We start from the raw sequence: 16,769 nt of genomic DNA on the forward strand, positions 1-16,769 counted from the left end.
CCAAGGGCTCGTTGGCTAGCCTCCTGTTAAGCTTCAAGGACACAGAAGCTAAAGAACCCCTGCCCCTGTTGAGTGCCAAGCTGACCAGTTGCCAGTGGACTTGCCCTGGACTCCACCAGATGTAGCCAGTGAGATAGAGTCCTAGTCCCCAAGAGGTGCCCCCAGGTCCTGGACCCTTGGCTGGTGCTTTAGTGTACTATTTCGCCCCACACAACTGCAACATGTGAGCTTGAAGCAAAATATAACTGTTTGCAACATGTGACCCTGAAGCAAAGGAAAACTGTTTTGGGTACAGAATCCAAGGCTTATGCACTACTACTACTTGCCAGTTTGTCGGTAGCCTTGAATGCCGTCAAGAACCAAGGCTTCCACTGGTCCGCTGGACTTTGCCTGTCCACCGACATCAAACCCAACATCAAGCTGTAGAAGACCCTCCCAACAAGCCCATTGTCAAGAAAAAACCCTGAAATGTTTCTAGGTGCAAAGGTAAAAAGTTGACAGAGACCAACATGGCCCCTGCATCTGACATGCACACCATCGCGGTCAGTCTTAAACTTTGACTTTGCCACAGACCCTTATGTCCAAGGTTCATGGACTACTGCTATAAGTAAAAATCTGTGATTTCCAAAACCTGTTGGAGTGAATTAGAGTGAATTATGAAAACTTTGCAAAAATCATAACTGGTTCCCTTCAGCAGATTGTTGTTTTTGGTGTCTATGTAGTGTCTAATGCAGCAATAGCTTTGAGTTGTGGTAGTTGTCATGACATGTTGCTTTTGTAGTGCTCTAGTTGTAAGATTGTAGATGTTATATTGTAGTGTGCGGACAGAAGAGAAACTAGGAGTAGCAGGGTCTGGAGAAGTGCATGTATCTCCCTTTGCATTCCTTCATAGTATAGTCAATGCGTGGAGGCACAGAGAGCAAGCACTAAGCCACAGTCCTTTTCTTGGACAGAGCCTCGGGAAGGCTCACACTTTTGCCCATTATATATAAATATCAGTAGGTTTGTCCTAACCTGTGTTAAAAGACCGTTACAAACAACCTTAAAAAGACAAAAGTGAACAAGGAACAAAGTAGGGAGCCGAATAATGGGAGGAAGAGGAATGCATTTTTTAGGGTGCTGCAATGCCTCAATAGTTAAAGCTACATGAATACTTGCTGTAGCCCTTTTATGTAGACACCAATGCAGCACACAGCTATGACCTAAAATATTATATTCATGGCTCTTAACCAAACAAAGGGCTCTAAATGCACAGCCTCTGTGATCCTATTGTAACAGCCATCAATCTTTGGCTTCCACTCTCACCCCAAATAGTATGCTCTAAGAATTGCCAGATGTAGGGATTTAAAATGTGTTTCTGAAAATAATCTTCTTTCCTCCCTGAAAAGGAAACCCACCATTCGTACCACCCAACACTTTCTTTGCTTCCATGGTGGTTATTAGTGTTCACTTATTACCTTCAGGAAGAGGATTGGCTGAGATGATGCACTTGAGAAGGACGGTGGTTCCTTCAACAACCATGGCACTCTGCACAGGGATCTCAAAGACTGGAGCTTCGAGAGGATCCTCACCCGCTGAGACATAAGAATCATCCGATGATTCTGCAAACAAAACATGGAATCCAAGCTATGTTTATCAGGAGTACAGAATGAGGGCAGGAGAACAGAGAAGTGAGAGTCTGATAGGGAGATCTTTGAGTAATATACAAAGAATGTGTTGCTTGCATGAAAGAAAAGTACATACCAGTAATTCTACTTCTTCATCAGGTTATATTTAATGAATTTAACCACATGTAGGATTAAGAAATAGAGTAACTTCTCTATCAAGAAAACGTATACGATCATACCTATACAAAGCAGCATTTACTAAATGTCTCATTTTTTTTTTTTACATTTTTACATATTCTTGTTAGAATTTAAATGATAATTTGGATAAATAACTTACCAATGACATTCTTTTAATGTCTTTAAGGAAGTAAATGTTACATTATTTTAATAATATTTCTGCACGGTAGCAATCTTCACGGTAGTTATAAAAGTAGATTACTTCTGCTTGCATCGAGAGACCCCAGAGAGCATCAATTCCAACTTTAGAATATGTTTCATTGAGAAGTGAAAATCAAGACAGGACTGGCCTACCGGGCATCAGGCATTTCGGTCGGCTGGCAGGGCAGGGGCCTGTTTCACTTCCAGTGGGGGCCGGTATCGCTGCTTGGGACCTGCCAGCCATGTTCCTATTTGGATTGCTTCTAAATAAAGAATGGCCATTGGTGGAAATAGTCAGAAGTAGACCAGAGCATCTCCCAGATGTTATCCTACACACAATTTATTTTCCATCAAGTTATTTTAAAGCAGTAAAACGTATTCATGCTCCAGACAAATGTTACAAATATTCTCTAGGTACTATAGCCATGCACACAGCATATTATTAAAAACCATAAGTCTGACAGTTAAATAGGTCTAGGCTTTCTCTTAACCCACAGATCACAAACAAAGCTATTTTATTTTACTTCTTTATCCTCCCTTTTAATGCATTCCATCAATATGAGCTTTGCCCTTTGCGTCTCACCTATAGCAAAAAAAATTTGATATCATAAACAAAGCTATTTTTTGTACTTCTTATATGAGCTCTGCCCCTTGCGACTCACCTACAGCTAAAGAAAAATGTGGGTGCTGCCACAGCCCCGCATTTGGTTATCACTAGAGATGCTACCTATTTCAAGAGTATTATAGTCATAGTTTGGCCTTTCAATATGATCGTTTGTATGGTATGATCAGCTCTTCTTGAACGTATGTACTGGCACATCAATTGTCTTATTTTGCTTCTGGATATACACTGGCATTTCAACTTGGCCATTCTGGTGCTTTGATAAGCTTTATCTGGTCTATCTCCATGGCTTTCTAATGTCAAGGTTTATATACACCCAATCGCAGAGGTTTCTCATCTGTTTCTCAACTGAGCTTATTCCGGTAACTTAACACGGATGATCCTCTATTCCTGTTCACCCAGTTAGATTATGTCATCCATTCAGGTGTAGCTATTACCACCTGGATTGACCTCACCAGGCTAAACCTTTCTTGAATACACTGGTCACACTTGTCTTTGTTGAATGCAGGTAGCTCTTCCTCAATGTTACTGAGCAAGTAGATTTAGTCTACAGAAATATTTTACACTTCCTATTAGACTTCATTTAACCCAGGCTCAGCCCACTTCTGACAGCCCTATTCTCTGGACTTGTGCATCAATCATATCAAAGACCGCCAGAAAGATCTTGAAATATAATATGATGAAATAATTCCCAGAGACACTCGTTGTATACTAATACAGTAGTGCTAAAATAAGTATTGGAATGATAGGCCTCCTATTCATAACTGACTCTTTCATAGTGTAGCTTGAGACATTCATTATGAAACTGATATTTCTCCTGTATAATAAGAGATCAATTTGGACTATTTCAAAGAAATCTTAAATATTCTATTTAAGAACAAAGATTTCCCCTTTCCACGCCATGTTCTACTACCATCTGAACGCTGAAAAAGGGTTCATTCTGACCCATTTGATCACTTTTACACGGTGAAGATGCAACTGACAACCCATAGATGCCTTTATCCATAGACCACTCCTTCCCCTTGAGCAGCAATACACCAGCCAGCATATGAGAAGAAGTTGTCTATTTTAACTGATCCCCAACAGAACGTGCTTGTAAATTCTACCAAACCCATACAAGTAACAGACTCTGGATTCAGTCTGCATATCAATCATTAAGGAATAAGAAAGTGTACAATTTATGCATATGGCCAATTCAACCCATGCTCTTCATCAACCTAAACAAGGACCTAATCCTTCCATTAAACTAAGACTCATTAATGCACAATCAGCTGATAAAATTGCCTTGAAAATATGCTTAGTCAGAGTACTATCTCTGACACGTGATTGAGACATGATTCAAGGACTACTCAATCCTCACCTCTGATAGCCTGTTTCCCCATGATTACAAGATTATCCACAGAAGAGAGATTCCAAGTGATGGGGTGCTTTACCCTCTGTCCCCGAATCGTATGGAAATCTTAGAGCTCAAATTTCTCATTGTTTGGGAGGGTAATTGCATTCGGCCAGAAAAAAACATTATTATTGGAGATTTTAACCTGTGGTTGGAGAGTCCTTTTACAAAACCAATCCATTCATTGATTTGCTTGGGCCTTTACTTACATGGTGAACGGTTTCACCCATAAAGCGTGGCTTACACTGCACCTTCTCCTCACTAAAAACATTGAAAACTAAAAAATTTCTGTGCCTCCATGATCATGTGTAGACCTTTCTCAAGCCTCTTCACAAACCTGCAATGTCAGTCATAACCGTGTACCAAGTCGAAGACTCTGCTCTTCTCTTTCAGGAAACCAAACAAAATAATAGAAGAATTTAACAATCTTTATAAAGCAGAAGATCTAAATCTTCTGGCTTGCATTGATCTTCAGCACTTGCTCTCCACCCTCGATGAATAGATTTGGCTCACTCTCAATAAGTTGGCACCCACTATTTTAGAAAACAGAATACAAAGTTCAAACCCACAAACAACTGACATGCTGTGGTTCGCCTAAAATGGAAAAAATGCAAACACTTGGAATACAAAAGGCAAACCTCCTTATCAGTAACCATAAGCTAGTCGGAAATATGAAAAGAAGATCATATCAGTAAAGCGTGCCAAAAAGCCTTTCTCGCTAAATGTATCAACATAGAAATTGTTAATATTTATAGAACTGTCCAATGCTGAATGGTGAAAATGTTTCCCAGCAAAACACAGAAATATTGGCGTAATCTAATGGACTCCTAAGAATCTGAAGTCTCTAATATTCCTGAATTCATCACAAGCACAACAGCACAATCATATATTCAACCGCCATCACCCAATGGTACTTCTTTTCTTTTTTATGCCCATGTCTGAACAGGAAGTTACACTTCTTCCCTAGAAAATGAAAGCCTCCAACCTCCCATTTGAACCTTTCTCTGATGTATTCATGAAGAAATTTCTGCTATCTCTCGATGCTGAGGTCACAAGCTAAATCAACGCTTCTCTTCAGCCCTGACTCCTTTAAACAGCCAATTATTACCTCTATTTAAGAAGTCTATATCAGAGGCTTTCTTACATAAATACCTCCATTTTATAGCTGGAATTCATTTTTGTTGGCCTTAGGAATCTGTGCGCTTTACCATTGCTAACCAGTGCTAAAGTGCTTGTGCTCAATCCCCTAAACATGGTCTGATTGGCATACTTATTTTACTTATAAGTCCATTGTAGATTGGTATACCATACACCCAGGGCCTGTAAATTAAATATAACCAGTGGGCCTTTAGCACTTATTGTGCCACCCAATTCGGTAGCACTTTAAAGCATGTCCTGGCCATGGTAGCCTGAAGGCAGTCTTAAAGTGCCATGTAGACCTGGCATTAAAACCCCCTAGCCATGCCTTAACCTCCCGTTTCATTACATATAAGTCACTACCACACACTCGCTCCTTGGCACTTGACAGGGCAGGACGCACACATGGTGGAGTCCAGATGTTGTGTAGAGTTGTAGAAAGGCATTGATGCCCCTTAGACTTCAGAACAGGGGGCAAATCAGCATGCCCTTGAAGTCACTATGAGTTAAGCCCTTTTATTAGCAGGGCAGAGGGTAGCAGGCAGCAGGGCAGCACAGCACAGCAGAACAGCTATTCTGCTATTCTTCCAAAGCAGCAGTCCAGCATAGTGGCAGTCCTTGTAGCAGCACAGTAGTCCTTTCACCTGGCAGAGTTCTTCACAGGTCCAGTAGTGTCTGATTTGGTGTAGTCAGAGACCCAATACTTATACCCAGGTGTGCTTTGAAGTGGGTGTGACTTCGAAGAACGGCCTCTGAAGTACATAGAGGTCCTTTCTTCCCAGCCCTGGCTCCATACGATCTGTAGGAGGTAATCAGCCCTTTGTGTGGGGCAAGGCACTGCCTATTCAGGTGTGTCAGCCGCTCCCTCCCTTCCTGCCATAAAAGAGCCATCAGAATGCAGATGAGTACGCAGACACTCTTAACCTTCCTCTGTCTGTGGCTGTCTAGATGGAATGCACAAAGTGTGGCTGCCACCCACCCCAGACATGTATTTGAGACAGGCTACAGACACACAGCGATATAAGAGTAGTGAAATGTCCACTTTCTAAAAGCGGCATTTCTAAAATGGTAATGTTAAATCCAACTTTACCAGTAAAGAGGATTTATCATTACCATTCCAAAGATATGAAACATGACACAACTACTCCTTTCTAATCAGGAATTTCAATTTAAAAGTGTATTAAGGAATTCCAAATGATAGCCTATGAGAGGAGTTTGACTCACATCAGTGAAAAACAAATGTAGGTGTTTTTCCCTATCAGCACACACAAAACTTAAAAGTACATGTCCTATCTTTACTTACACAGCACCCTGCCATATAGGCAAAACTTAATTTGTAAAAAAAATAAGTGCCAGGGCACTTATCAGCGGGTCATTGCACCTTGCACCTTGCCCCTACCAGTGCTGTCAATGACAGTAAACCACAACTACTAACCATCACATGCCTACAATGTGTGACAATTTAAACTTGTGATATACATTAAACATGTCTAATACCTGCCGCTCAAGCAATTTTTATAGCTTTGAGGTGGCAGGTATTAGTCATATTCTGTGTACATTGAATTCTTAAAAAACTGTTGTGCTCATCACAAAATTATACAAACATTGCCACCTTATTGCAGACAGTCAAAAGTGCTGTGTTGACAATTAAGTGCCGGTGCTAAGGACCGGAAACCACCGGCTCAAATTAAGCACTGCATATAGGTTACCTGGGCCTACATTAGAGGTGTAATAGAAAGGGAATTTAAGGCTTGGCAAAGGGTTCTAAATGCCAGGTTGATGTGGCAGTACAACTGCTCACACAGGCTCTGCAGTGGCAGGCCTGAGACATGGTTAAAGGGCTATTGGTGTGGGTGGCACAATCATTGCTGCAAGGCCACTAGTAGTATTTAACATACAGTCCCTGGGGTACATGGTATACCACTTTACAAGGGTCTTACAAGTAATTGAAATATGCTAATTGTGTATACACCAATGTTACCATGTTTAGGGGAGAAACACATGCTGCACTGGTCAGCAGTGGTAAAAGGTTCAGAGTTCTAAGGCCAACAAAAAGAAATCAGCAAAAATAGGAAGAGGAAGGCAAAATGTTCGGGGAGACCATTCATAGGGGGCCATTTTCCAACAGTTTTGCTCAATGGGTTGCGTAGCGGTTGCAGTCCAACAGGATTTCAAATTTGTATTGGCACACTGACTAAGTCTTTGCATCAAGGGATTCAAAATCAGACACATACAACTCTGGGGGAGAAGGGGGAACTCAGAGAAAGAATAATTTGGTGCCCAATGTTAATGATATGTTCTCTGGGAATACCCCTAAAGTTGCATGGGGGTAGAAATTCAACCCCTGCAACTCTATAGGGTGGGGGAGGTGGGGTACTCCCAGAGAACATGTGGCCCAACAGTTACATTTTGCCCAAGCATACTGTAAGAGAATGATGTTATGATGCAATAATAGTCCACAAAGCAGCTGATGGAACTCGACAGCCTCCCTTTCCCACCTCCGCGATCTTCAAAACTAGGTGCACTAGCTATCAAGCCATCATGGCTGAGCCACCTGCCTTCATGCGTATACATTTCACCATCTACGCTGACGTTCAGCACACTCACAGCCAGGTCACCAATAGAATGGAGAAAAAGAATTCATTAAAAAACAAAACAAATAACAGGCCTTCTCCATCTTTGCACCTGGGTCAGGAATGATAACCTCCAGTTTAGAAAAGAGCTGCTTTAAGATGCAGCAATTATCCACAAACCAGCTACCCCCTTTACAGGTTAACTGTGTCTTGGCCTCTAACGCTGTACAGCGGTCAAAAGCCTTTGGGCTGTGTTTGCACTACATAAATGCCACATATATACATTCATTCTTACATACACAGATATGAAAATGTAAACTAAACTGTGTGTTAAGCAAAATCATTATATGCCAGAATAAAACGTTTCAAATAATAAGTAATTTTATTTCTAAAGCAAGCAAGCAACAAATTCAACATACCTAGTTCTGGAGAGGTTGGCCGCATCCTTCGACCTTTCCCTTTAGTTCTTGTTCTGTTCTCTCCTGATGCTGAACTGCTTTCCTTCTTTGACACTTTCCCGACCTTCTTTTCTGTTTCCCTGGTCCTTATATCATGCCCCTTCCGACTGTGTGATGACGGAAGGGGAGTGATATCCATGTTTGGTGAGGCCCAAGGTAAGAATCTCACTTGTTCTTTTTTTCTGTCCAGTTCACCTTGTCCAACAGCCACAGTCGGTGGACATTGTGCTTTTGCAGCTGCAGGTGCGAGGTGAGCTGTAGAAGTCCTCAACTCCGGAACCGCTTTAATCTCACTTATTTGCTTACTAGTCCTAACCTTAGAAAAAGAGGCCTGATCTTGAGATGTTGCTTGAGACATTGAACTATAGTCCCTTTTCTCAAGAGGATGTGAAGGGACTTCCGGTGGGAGGCTTGATTCTGGTGCCTTCTCTATGTCCAATGTTTCTGGCAAAATCACTTTAACTGTAGTGCCTTCATCCATTGCTTCCTGGCATGGTTCCTGACTTTCAACTGCTTTTTCATTGATGTGTGGTCTTTTCAGCTCTGCTGCGAGGTTCACAGTGGCACAGCTCCGCACCAAGGGCTTTCGCATTGCACTGTTATGTGTTGCTGTCTTCTGCAGACCAGCCGCAGGTTCCTCTATAGATACAGACGGAGGCTCTTGCTGAGGGAGTTTATGCTTTTCTGGCATGACCTTTGTCTCCAAAGGATTGATTTCCTGAACCACGTTTATGTCCATTGGTTTTAATACATCATCTTTGATCTTTTCAGGGACCTGAATATCAGGAGGCTTGCTTGACAATTTAGGGGAAGGAGCTCTCACAATACCACTTTTTACAAATTCTTGGGACCTCATCAGCTGTTGCTTGGAAACGGTTTTTTTGATACGGGTTAGCTCTTCAGAGAATTTGTTCTCAATATCGTAGAGTCGGGTGGCATACCTTCCTCTCTCATCAAAAGAAGAGGTCTTCTGTTTGAAAGCAGCTCTCCTCAGGTTTATGCCTCCCATTTCAGACCTTACCCCATCCCTAAAGTCGTCCCTGAGATCCTCCCGCGAGGAGGCCAAAGCACATTGGTGGATGTCCATTTCAGGCTGGTCAAAGGAGCGTGCTTTCCTAAGGGGAAGCCAGGTATGAACTGGCAATGGGCTATCAGTCTGGTCCAGGCTCTTTCTTCTTTCCTCTAGGTACTTCAGTTTATCAAAGATCTTGGAGCCAGAACGGATTAATTTAGGGGAAGGTCTAAGAACAGACACACGACTGGACGCTTCACTTTGTGGTGTCTGGGGACGGGAATCCTGTGTACTAGCTTGGGAATAACCAGAGGACTTGGGCTTCTTGACTTTATCTTCAAACTCCTCAGGTACTGTGTCTACATACTCTGAGGGCATCACTACCTTCTTGCGAGGTGTTAATGGAGTGACAGAGGGTGGTGCAGGGCCTCGATGGGTGTACTGGTTGGAAGCTCCAGTGCTTGAAGAGGAACGATGGCCAATTCTAGGAGATGGGGGTGGAAGAGGTGGTGGTTTGGAGAGGGACTGCTGCATGTCAGATTTTGGGGAGTCGGTGGCACTTCTGAAGGAGATGCTGGTCATACTTCCATTGCTGTGGTCACTTCTAAATCCCCCTTCGGGGATACTGCTGTAACCAGAAGACAAAAAATGTTACATCTAATTCAAGACATTCTAAAAAGGGCTCAAAGAGTCCACTATAAAAAACAGACAGACAAATGGAAAGACAGATTTAGTTTTAGCCTCTGATAATGCAGTAAATGATTCTGGTGTATTGACTGATGAACAATTAAGCTACTTTTTATATCAGGACTATAATATAGAGATATACTAGCTATATATAGCTTAATATTTAGCAATCGAGTGGCCTTTGTTTATGCGTAAGTGGTCGAAGGAAGTGGGAGCTACACTGAGGACAAGATTGCGAGATCCAACTACATGTCAAAGTGGAATTGAGACCTGGTATTGTGGGGGAAATTAAGTCAAATTGCATGACTATTTTAAAATACACTTGTTAGTCTTTTCTGGAATTTGATTCTGAAGCAAAGGTAGCACTCAGATAAATGAAACACCTAAAACAAACACCTTCTCGCCCTCTGCTAGCTGAGACCACATTATTTCCATGCAGACATCATAGACCAATGATGGTCCTCATATATTGGCAAGAGCACAATTGTGTTAAAAGTTCAAGGTCAAGTGAGAAATGTCCTGTGCTGTTCAGACACAGAGAGCCTGAAGTGTATACACTGGATAATGTATACTACTCCGATGGCATAGCAGAGTGGATAATATTTGGGCTGAGATCAGTTACCATGTGGTGAAGACATCTTGAACAGGGATCCCTCTTTGTCTTCAATAGAGTTCAGGGGACGACAGTGATCTATAGTCTGTTCTCAGTTCCCAGTCAGGGATCAAACACTAGCATGAAGACACCATGGGGACAACACTAGAATGCCTGACGTGAACTCCCAGTGAGTGCATCCACTTTTGATTGTAAACAAGTGGCTGGTGGAGATGGATTTTAAAGACAAAGAAACCTAGGAGAAGAAGCACAGGGAATTGTATTTATAAAATCAAATGTAAGAAAGGAATCAAAAAGAGCTGATGAATCAATGAAAGAAAAGTAGTGCAGATCTCCAAATAAGTAAGATGCATTTGCAATAGGAGGATGAGTAAAGATGGAGCTGAAAGACTGAATGAGGAAGGGGATAACGGGTGGATGTAAAAGGGAAGAGCTGAAATATTGGCCAAAAGGCTTTTGCAAAGTATAACAGAATGAAATATGGCTACAGTAAAATGACACATTGTAAAAGAACAGGGATTATATTCAAATATTTAGTGACGGCTGGAATCAGGAACACGAAAGATTAGAAAACGTGTGTCCAATAGGATGCATATATTGGGATACTGTGGGAGGCTAGGGATTCTTCACGCTCCACTACTAATCTCATTTAAATGCTCACTGATGAAAGGTGAGGTATAACAGGACTAGTAAAAAAGAGATGGGAAGTCAAATCTAATAGGAATTTTTCTAAGTTATCTCAGTTATTGATAAAATAAACTTACATCTTTATATAAGACGTGCTAGCACGTATGTTCCTGATTTATGGCACTGTCAATCACAGCTACTTCTATTAACTAGCTCAACAATACTCAATTATTTGAATTTTGAATGATGGAAGGTTGGATGGACTTCCCATAATTCCATCTTTTGATGTTCTTTTTACACTCACATCTTGCGGGGGTTGTAGTTTCCCTTTCTGGTACAAAAACAGATGAACGTGGTCCTCCAGAATTTCAGCAAGCTAATTAAGCAATTCTCATAGCATGAGATAGCATGAGGAACAAGAAATGAGACAAGAGACAACCTATACAGTGCATAGGCCTCAATATAGGTAGCAGACAGTGACAAGTGACTATAATGTGGGTTGGTAGCAAGGTACACCCTTATCATTACCCTTAGCAGCAGCACTAAGACCAGAAGAGAAAGCTAGTCTCTTTGCAGGTAACACACAAATATATCCTAAAAGAAACAGAAACAATTCCGAGGTCTTAAATAAACCTCAATGAAAGGTCAGAGAGGTGACAGATGTTTGGAAAAAAATATAAAACACAGCACCCAGTGTAGGCAGGGTAATGGAAATCCTTACATAAATTAAGAATCTTAGAGTTATTAGATGTAAAAGCAAAATGGCACTTATTAAAGCACATGACTGCTTCAACAGAAGCGTCCTGGCGCTCTAGCAGACAGTATAAGGCAAGCCGAAGTAACGGAGGACTAAAAGGAGTCAAATAGCCAGGTTTTGAGTTGCCTTTTAAAGGCAAAGTTTTAACCTGCTGTAGTTTGAAAGGAAGATTATTCCATAGTTTTGTCGGTCGTACAGTAAAGGACCTGCCACCACTTCAAGAATTCAGGAATCTGCAGAAGGCGACTATTGTTGAATCTACGTGCCCTTTTTGGAGTATATGAAGACAGTCTATTGAACTGATTGTATAGGGCCTTGCCATGAAAAGCTCTGAAAGCCATCAACAAGGCTTTGAAATTAATATGTAGTGCCACCAGGAGCCAATGCTGGTGTCTCAAACGTGGCGAGATATGATGATGCCTCTGAACTCTGCTAATTAGTCTAGCTGCTGCATTCTGAATTAACTGAAATCTGTGTATTAAATACGCAGGGAGACCAAGGTAGTCCAGGAGGAATGCAATCAATGACTGAACTACTGTTTTCCTTGTCTTTTCGGGAACCAGATCAAGAAGATTCTTCAGAGTTTCCATCTTCACAAAACAGCCAGAAGACATTTTTTTTTAATTTGTGCCTCAAAGGAGAGAGAGGAATCAAAGATAACAGCCACATTTCTAACCAACGAGGTAGGATTAGGACAGATGTTCAGATCAGCAGTGCACCAGAGAAAAGGCAGTGGGGGGCTATTTCGGTTAAAAACCAAAACTTCTGTTTTGTCAGAATTTAATTTTAAACAGTTTGCATCTATCCAAGCCGCGACACCCCTAAGGCATTCTTTAAAATTGTGAAAATCTGCCTTCGTGCTTTCTTGGAAAGAGAAAAGCAATTGGGTGACATCAGCATAAGATTCTACATTGAAACCCTAAGAATCGATGAGCTTTGCCAAGGGGGCAAGGTAAAGATTAAATGAAAATGGGCTCAGAGCAGAACCCTGTGGAACCCCACATACCAATAGTTTGGGAGCTGAAAAATGCGGGTGTAAACACACCCATTAGGTTCTGCCTTCCAGGAAAGATTTGACCCATAAAACAGCCTTGCACTGAATGTAAAGATTGCTATGTCTACTCAACAAAATAGCATGAGAAACAGAGTTGATGGTTGCCAACTAATCCAGGAGAAACACCATAATCACTGCGCTCTTGTACAAATTCTCCCGGACAAACTCTGTTACCTCCAAAAGGGCTGTGTCCGTACTGAAATCTGTCCGGAAACCTGACTGTGAATCATGGAGAATAGAACTGGCCTTGACAAAAGTGGACAGTTGTTGATTGGCCAATTTCTTCAGAAATTTAGCAGGAGCTGGGAGGAGAGATATGGGCCTAGAGCTGCTCATCATGCTTGTGTCGGCATTTGGCTTTTTTAGCAATGGCAGAAGAGATGCCTATTTCAAACACCCAGAAAATGTTCCTGACATTAGTGAGGCATTCCATATTTCATTAAGCGGAGAATTAAAGTGCTGTGCCATAAGTCTGAAGATGTGTGGGGAACAGATATCCTCTTGGGAGCCAGACTTGTATTTTAATAGCTCATTCAAAGGGCTTTCTTTGGAAATAGATTGGTTTGTCACAGGACACAGCACATGGAATGGTTTCAAAATTCTCTACATCAATTGAGTCAATAGCTGAGTCCTCTGACTGAGACTTAGGATAGAAAGAGTGAAGTATTTGAATCTTCCAATCAAAAAAACATGATAGCATATCACAAAGTTCAGCTGATGGGGTAATGGCTGTTTTTGTCGCATCAGGTGACATACAGGAATTAACTATCTCAAACACATCCTTTGGCGAATTTTCTGCCGCTTTGATATGTTGTGCAAAATATTCTTTCATGGCAATACACGTGTTTTTGTGTAAGCTCCTAAGCGCTAATTTATAGAGGGTCTTAGCACTAGTCATACGTTTTCCTCTAATTAGTGCTCCAATTTTTTGCACAGACTTTTCTCCATTCTAAGGAGTGGGGAAAACCAGGGTGTGGGGTGCCTCAGTCTTTTTGCCTCACACTCTTTAGGGGAGCAAGACGGTCTAATGTGTTAGAAATCCAGCTCTCAAACTGAAAAATGTTGGATCCAACTGATCCTTGTAAAATCAAAGGAACAGAATTAAGGGACTGACCCAAAGCTTCCTCCGATAGGTTCTGCCACTTTCTTTTATCACCTGAGATGGGGCACTCCTCGTCTATACAGGAGGACCAGAAAGGAATGATAAAATGATTGGTCCAAATCAGCTGTTCTGAATGATTAACATGCAGGCTGGCAACATTGGTGAAGATCAAATCTAGCATATGGTCCGCCCAATGAGTAGGGGCCAGGACCAGTTCAATTAGATTAAAACCTGCCAATGTTTGAACAAGCTGGGTAGCTAAAGTGGAAGTGGGGTCACCTGCGTGGACATTCGAGTCACATCATGGTCTAAATAGCGTATTGTAGAGAGTATTGTGCAATACTATCATACAGAGAAAGGAAACAGCTGCTAGGACAGTTGGGAGGTCTATGCATCAACATGCCCGAAAAAAGAAAGGAGGGGTGAGTTTAAAGCTAATAATCAGACCCTCCACATTTCCACATTGACTTAAGGGGGTTGTAAATGCCTCAAAAGAATCTTTGAAGATAATAGCCTTTTCCCCACCAACCCTGTTCCCACCACGATGTGATAGCAAGGTGGCATTGCATTGCACAAACTTGGAAAGGCATGAACTACTTAAAATAGTTTCCCAAGGCAATGAAGACATTCATGGGATGTTTGAGTTTAAATAGTGATTGAACCAGCTGTAAACTGGAATGTGTGTTTCCATAGTATATACCATATTTCAGGCCTCACCTAGAGCTACCTAGTGCATGTGTCCAGTTCTGGCGAAGGCATCTCATAGAGGCCGAAGACTAAAGACATGTCAGAGAGGGTTCAGATGAGAAGTACCAATTAGGTTGAACATCTGCTCCTGAGATCTTCTAAACATCTCTGGAAGAGTGTAGGAAGAATCATGATACCACCATTGGGATACTGGGTATTTAAATACTGGAGAAAAGAAGATGAGGAAATACGTGTGAAGTGTTTTAATATATCAATGGTATACATGGCTCTAGAGACAGTGACTAGTTGAGATGAACACACTCACAGAATGAGTGGCAAGAATATTGGGTCATTTGTATTCAGTTGTCTCTATGGCTTTCTACACACATACCATATAAAATCAGAACATATATGACACGTACCATCAGAGAAAACAATTTCCAATGAAAACAAAAATAGCAATTTAGGAATGAAAGCCCATCCACGATCTGGTGGAGCAAACTCAAATTAAAAAGAAGAAAAAGGTGGTAAAAGGAGAGCTACTAGTGGCATGCGGAAAAAAATTAACAAGGAACGGGGAGAATGGTGTAACCGTGAATCTTCCAGTACATAAGTAGGCACATGCAGCCCTGCATCACATCCATCTGAACATGCAATAAACCCACTGTGACAGTAGCTGAACTATATTCTTCACTCAGGACCACCTAGTAGTGGATGAGGCTCTCGGTTATCCACATGCTCAACCATAATGAACATTACTTGCAAGACCATCTAGCCACAGAAGGCTATGGCTTTTGCTAATATTAGACCCAAGTGTTTTATCCTTAAAGTATTTCTGCCTAGGCTCTCACATTTTATTAAAATTACTATCAAATCCACTAACCATTAGATTTATTGCATTTGGTCTATTTAACCCTACACTTCACACTATAATTCAAGCTTTGTGGTTGTCTAAGGCTTGACATTAATAAGGCTTTTCAGATTGGCATTTATAACCAATGTTGGTATTATCATGCTACAGACCCCTAATCCTCAGGCAAGTGGAAAGGCGATCACATTACCTTTACCATCAGGGATTTCCACTGATTGCAACACTAGTCTTGAAGCTCACCTGCAATGCTTTGCCACTCACTGCAGCTCTCACAGATATTTGATCTTCAGAACTGAGAGAAACTCAAACTAAACTAAACCACTACCAAAACTCCATGCTGGAAAATAAAAACACTTGAGCATTCCTTATTGGGTTTAGCCTCACCTATTAGGAATTATCTCACTGTATCAGCCTCTTATGTACAGTGTAGGAAATAAAATAGTCTTGTCCAAGGTTGCAGCGAATATTTTAGTTTCTATGAATCTAAAAACTCAAGATTCATCTTGAATAGTACTTTTATGTCTTGTAGAAACACCCTGACCACCTATGCCACTTGGGGGGGTCCCACAGGGATCCACCAGGGCCGAAACCTTGTGCGGCCTCCCCTGCTGGCCCGGGGACCACCACCTCCCCTGGGCTTAAGTTAAAAATAATGGGGGGCCCAATGCCCCTGTGCAACCCTGGGAATCGCCACCTCCCCAGGGCTTAGTTGCAATTAAATGCGGGCGACCATCACCTCCCAGGAGCTTATGATTATATAAATGGGGGGGGGGGGGGGGGCTCATGGACCCCTCCAGCCCCAAATCAATCAGGGTTTTGTAGAGCGCACTATTCACCCGTGAGGGTCTCAAAGCGGTGGGGGGGAGGATGTGAGCAGTTCCGTTGGGGACCGCCACCTCCCAGGGCCTAAGATGAAAATAATGCGGCCTCAGGGACCGCCACCTAACCGGGGCTTTAATAAGAAATAACACAGGGGGCATGCACCCCCCATGCAGCCCCAGGGACCACCACCTCCCTGGGGCACATATAAAGAAAGGAGGGGGTCCCATTCCTGGAGCCCTAGATGCCACCTCCCCAGGGCTCGCTCCGGCAATGTCCCAGGGTGCCCACCCCTGTGACATTGCCGTTTGCTATGGCGGGGCGGGAGCACCAGTCCCGCCAAGCCATAGCAAACACTGCTCCCGTTTCAGA

The 16,769-nt window shown here is 42.1% G+C and overlaps 1 protein-coding gene across 3 annotated transcripts in view; it reads right to left on the reverse strand.

Annotated features, from left to right (window-relative positions):
• The window catches only part of SPEG (striated muscle enriched protein kinase), a 1,671,639-nt gene that overhangs the window by 1,180,223 nt on the left and 474,647 nt on the right, over window positions 1–16,769 (reverse strand). For all 3 annotated transcript variants that reach the window (XM_085650107.1, XM_085650106.1, XM_085650108.1), the window contains 2 exons: window positions 8,130–9,808; window positions 1,458–1,601 (listed from right to left, as the gene is read on the reverse strand). In XM_085650107.1, coding sequence (XP_085506233.1) covers window positions 1,458–1,601; window positions 8,130–9,808 — 1,823 coding nt within the window. The remainder of the gene's footprint in view (window positions 1–1,457; window positions 1,602–8,129; window positions 9,809–16,769) is intronic.

This window comes from Triturus cristatus, chromosome 3_2 (assembly GCF_964204655.1).
Source record: "Triturus cristatus chromosome 3_2, aTriCri1.1, whole genome shotgun sequence".
Classification (NCBI taxonomy): domain Eukaryota; kingdom Metazoa; phylum Chordata; class Amphibia; order Caudata; family Salamandridae; genus Triturus; species Triturus cristatus.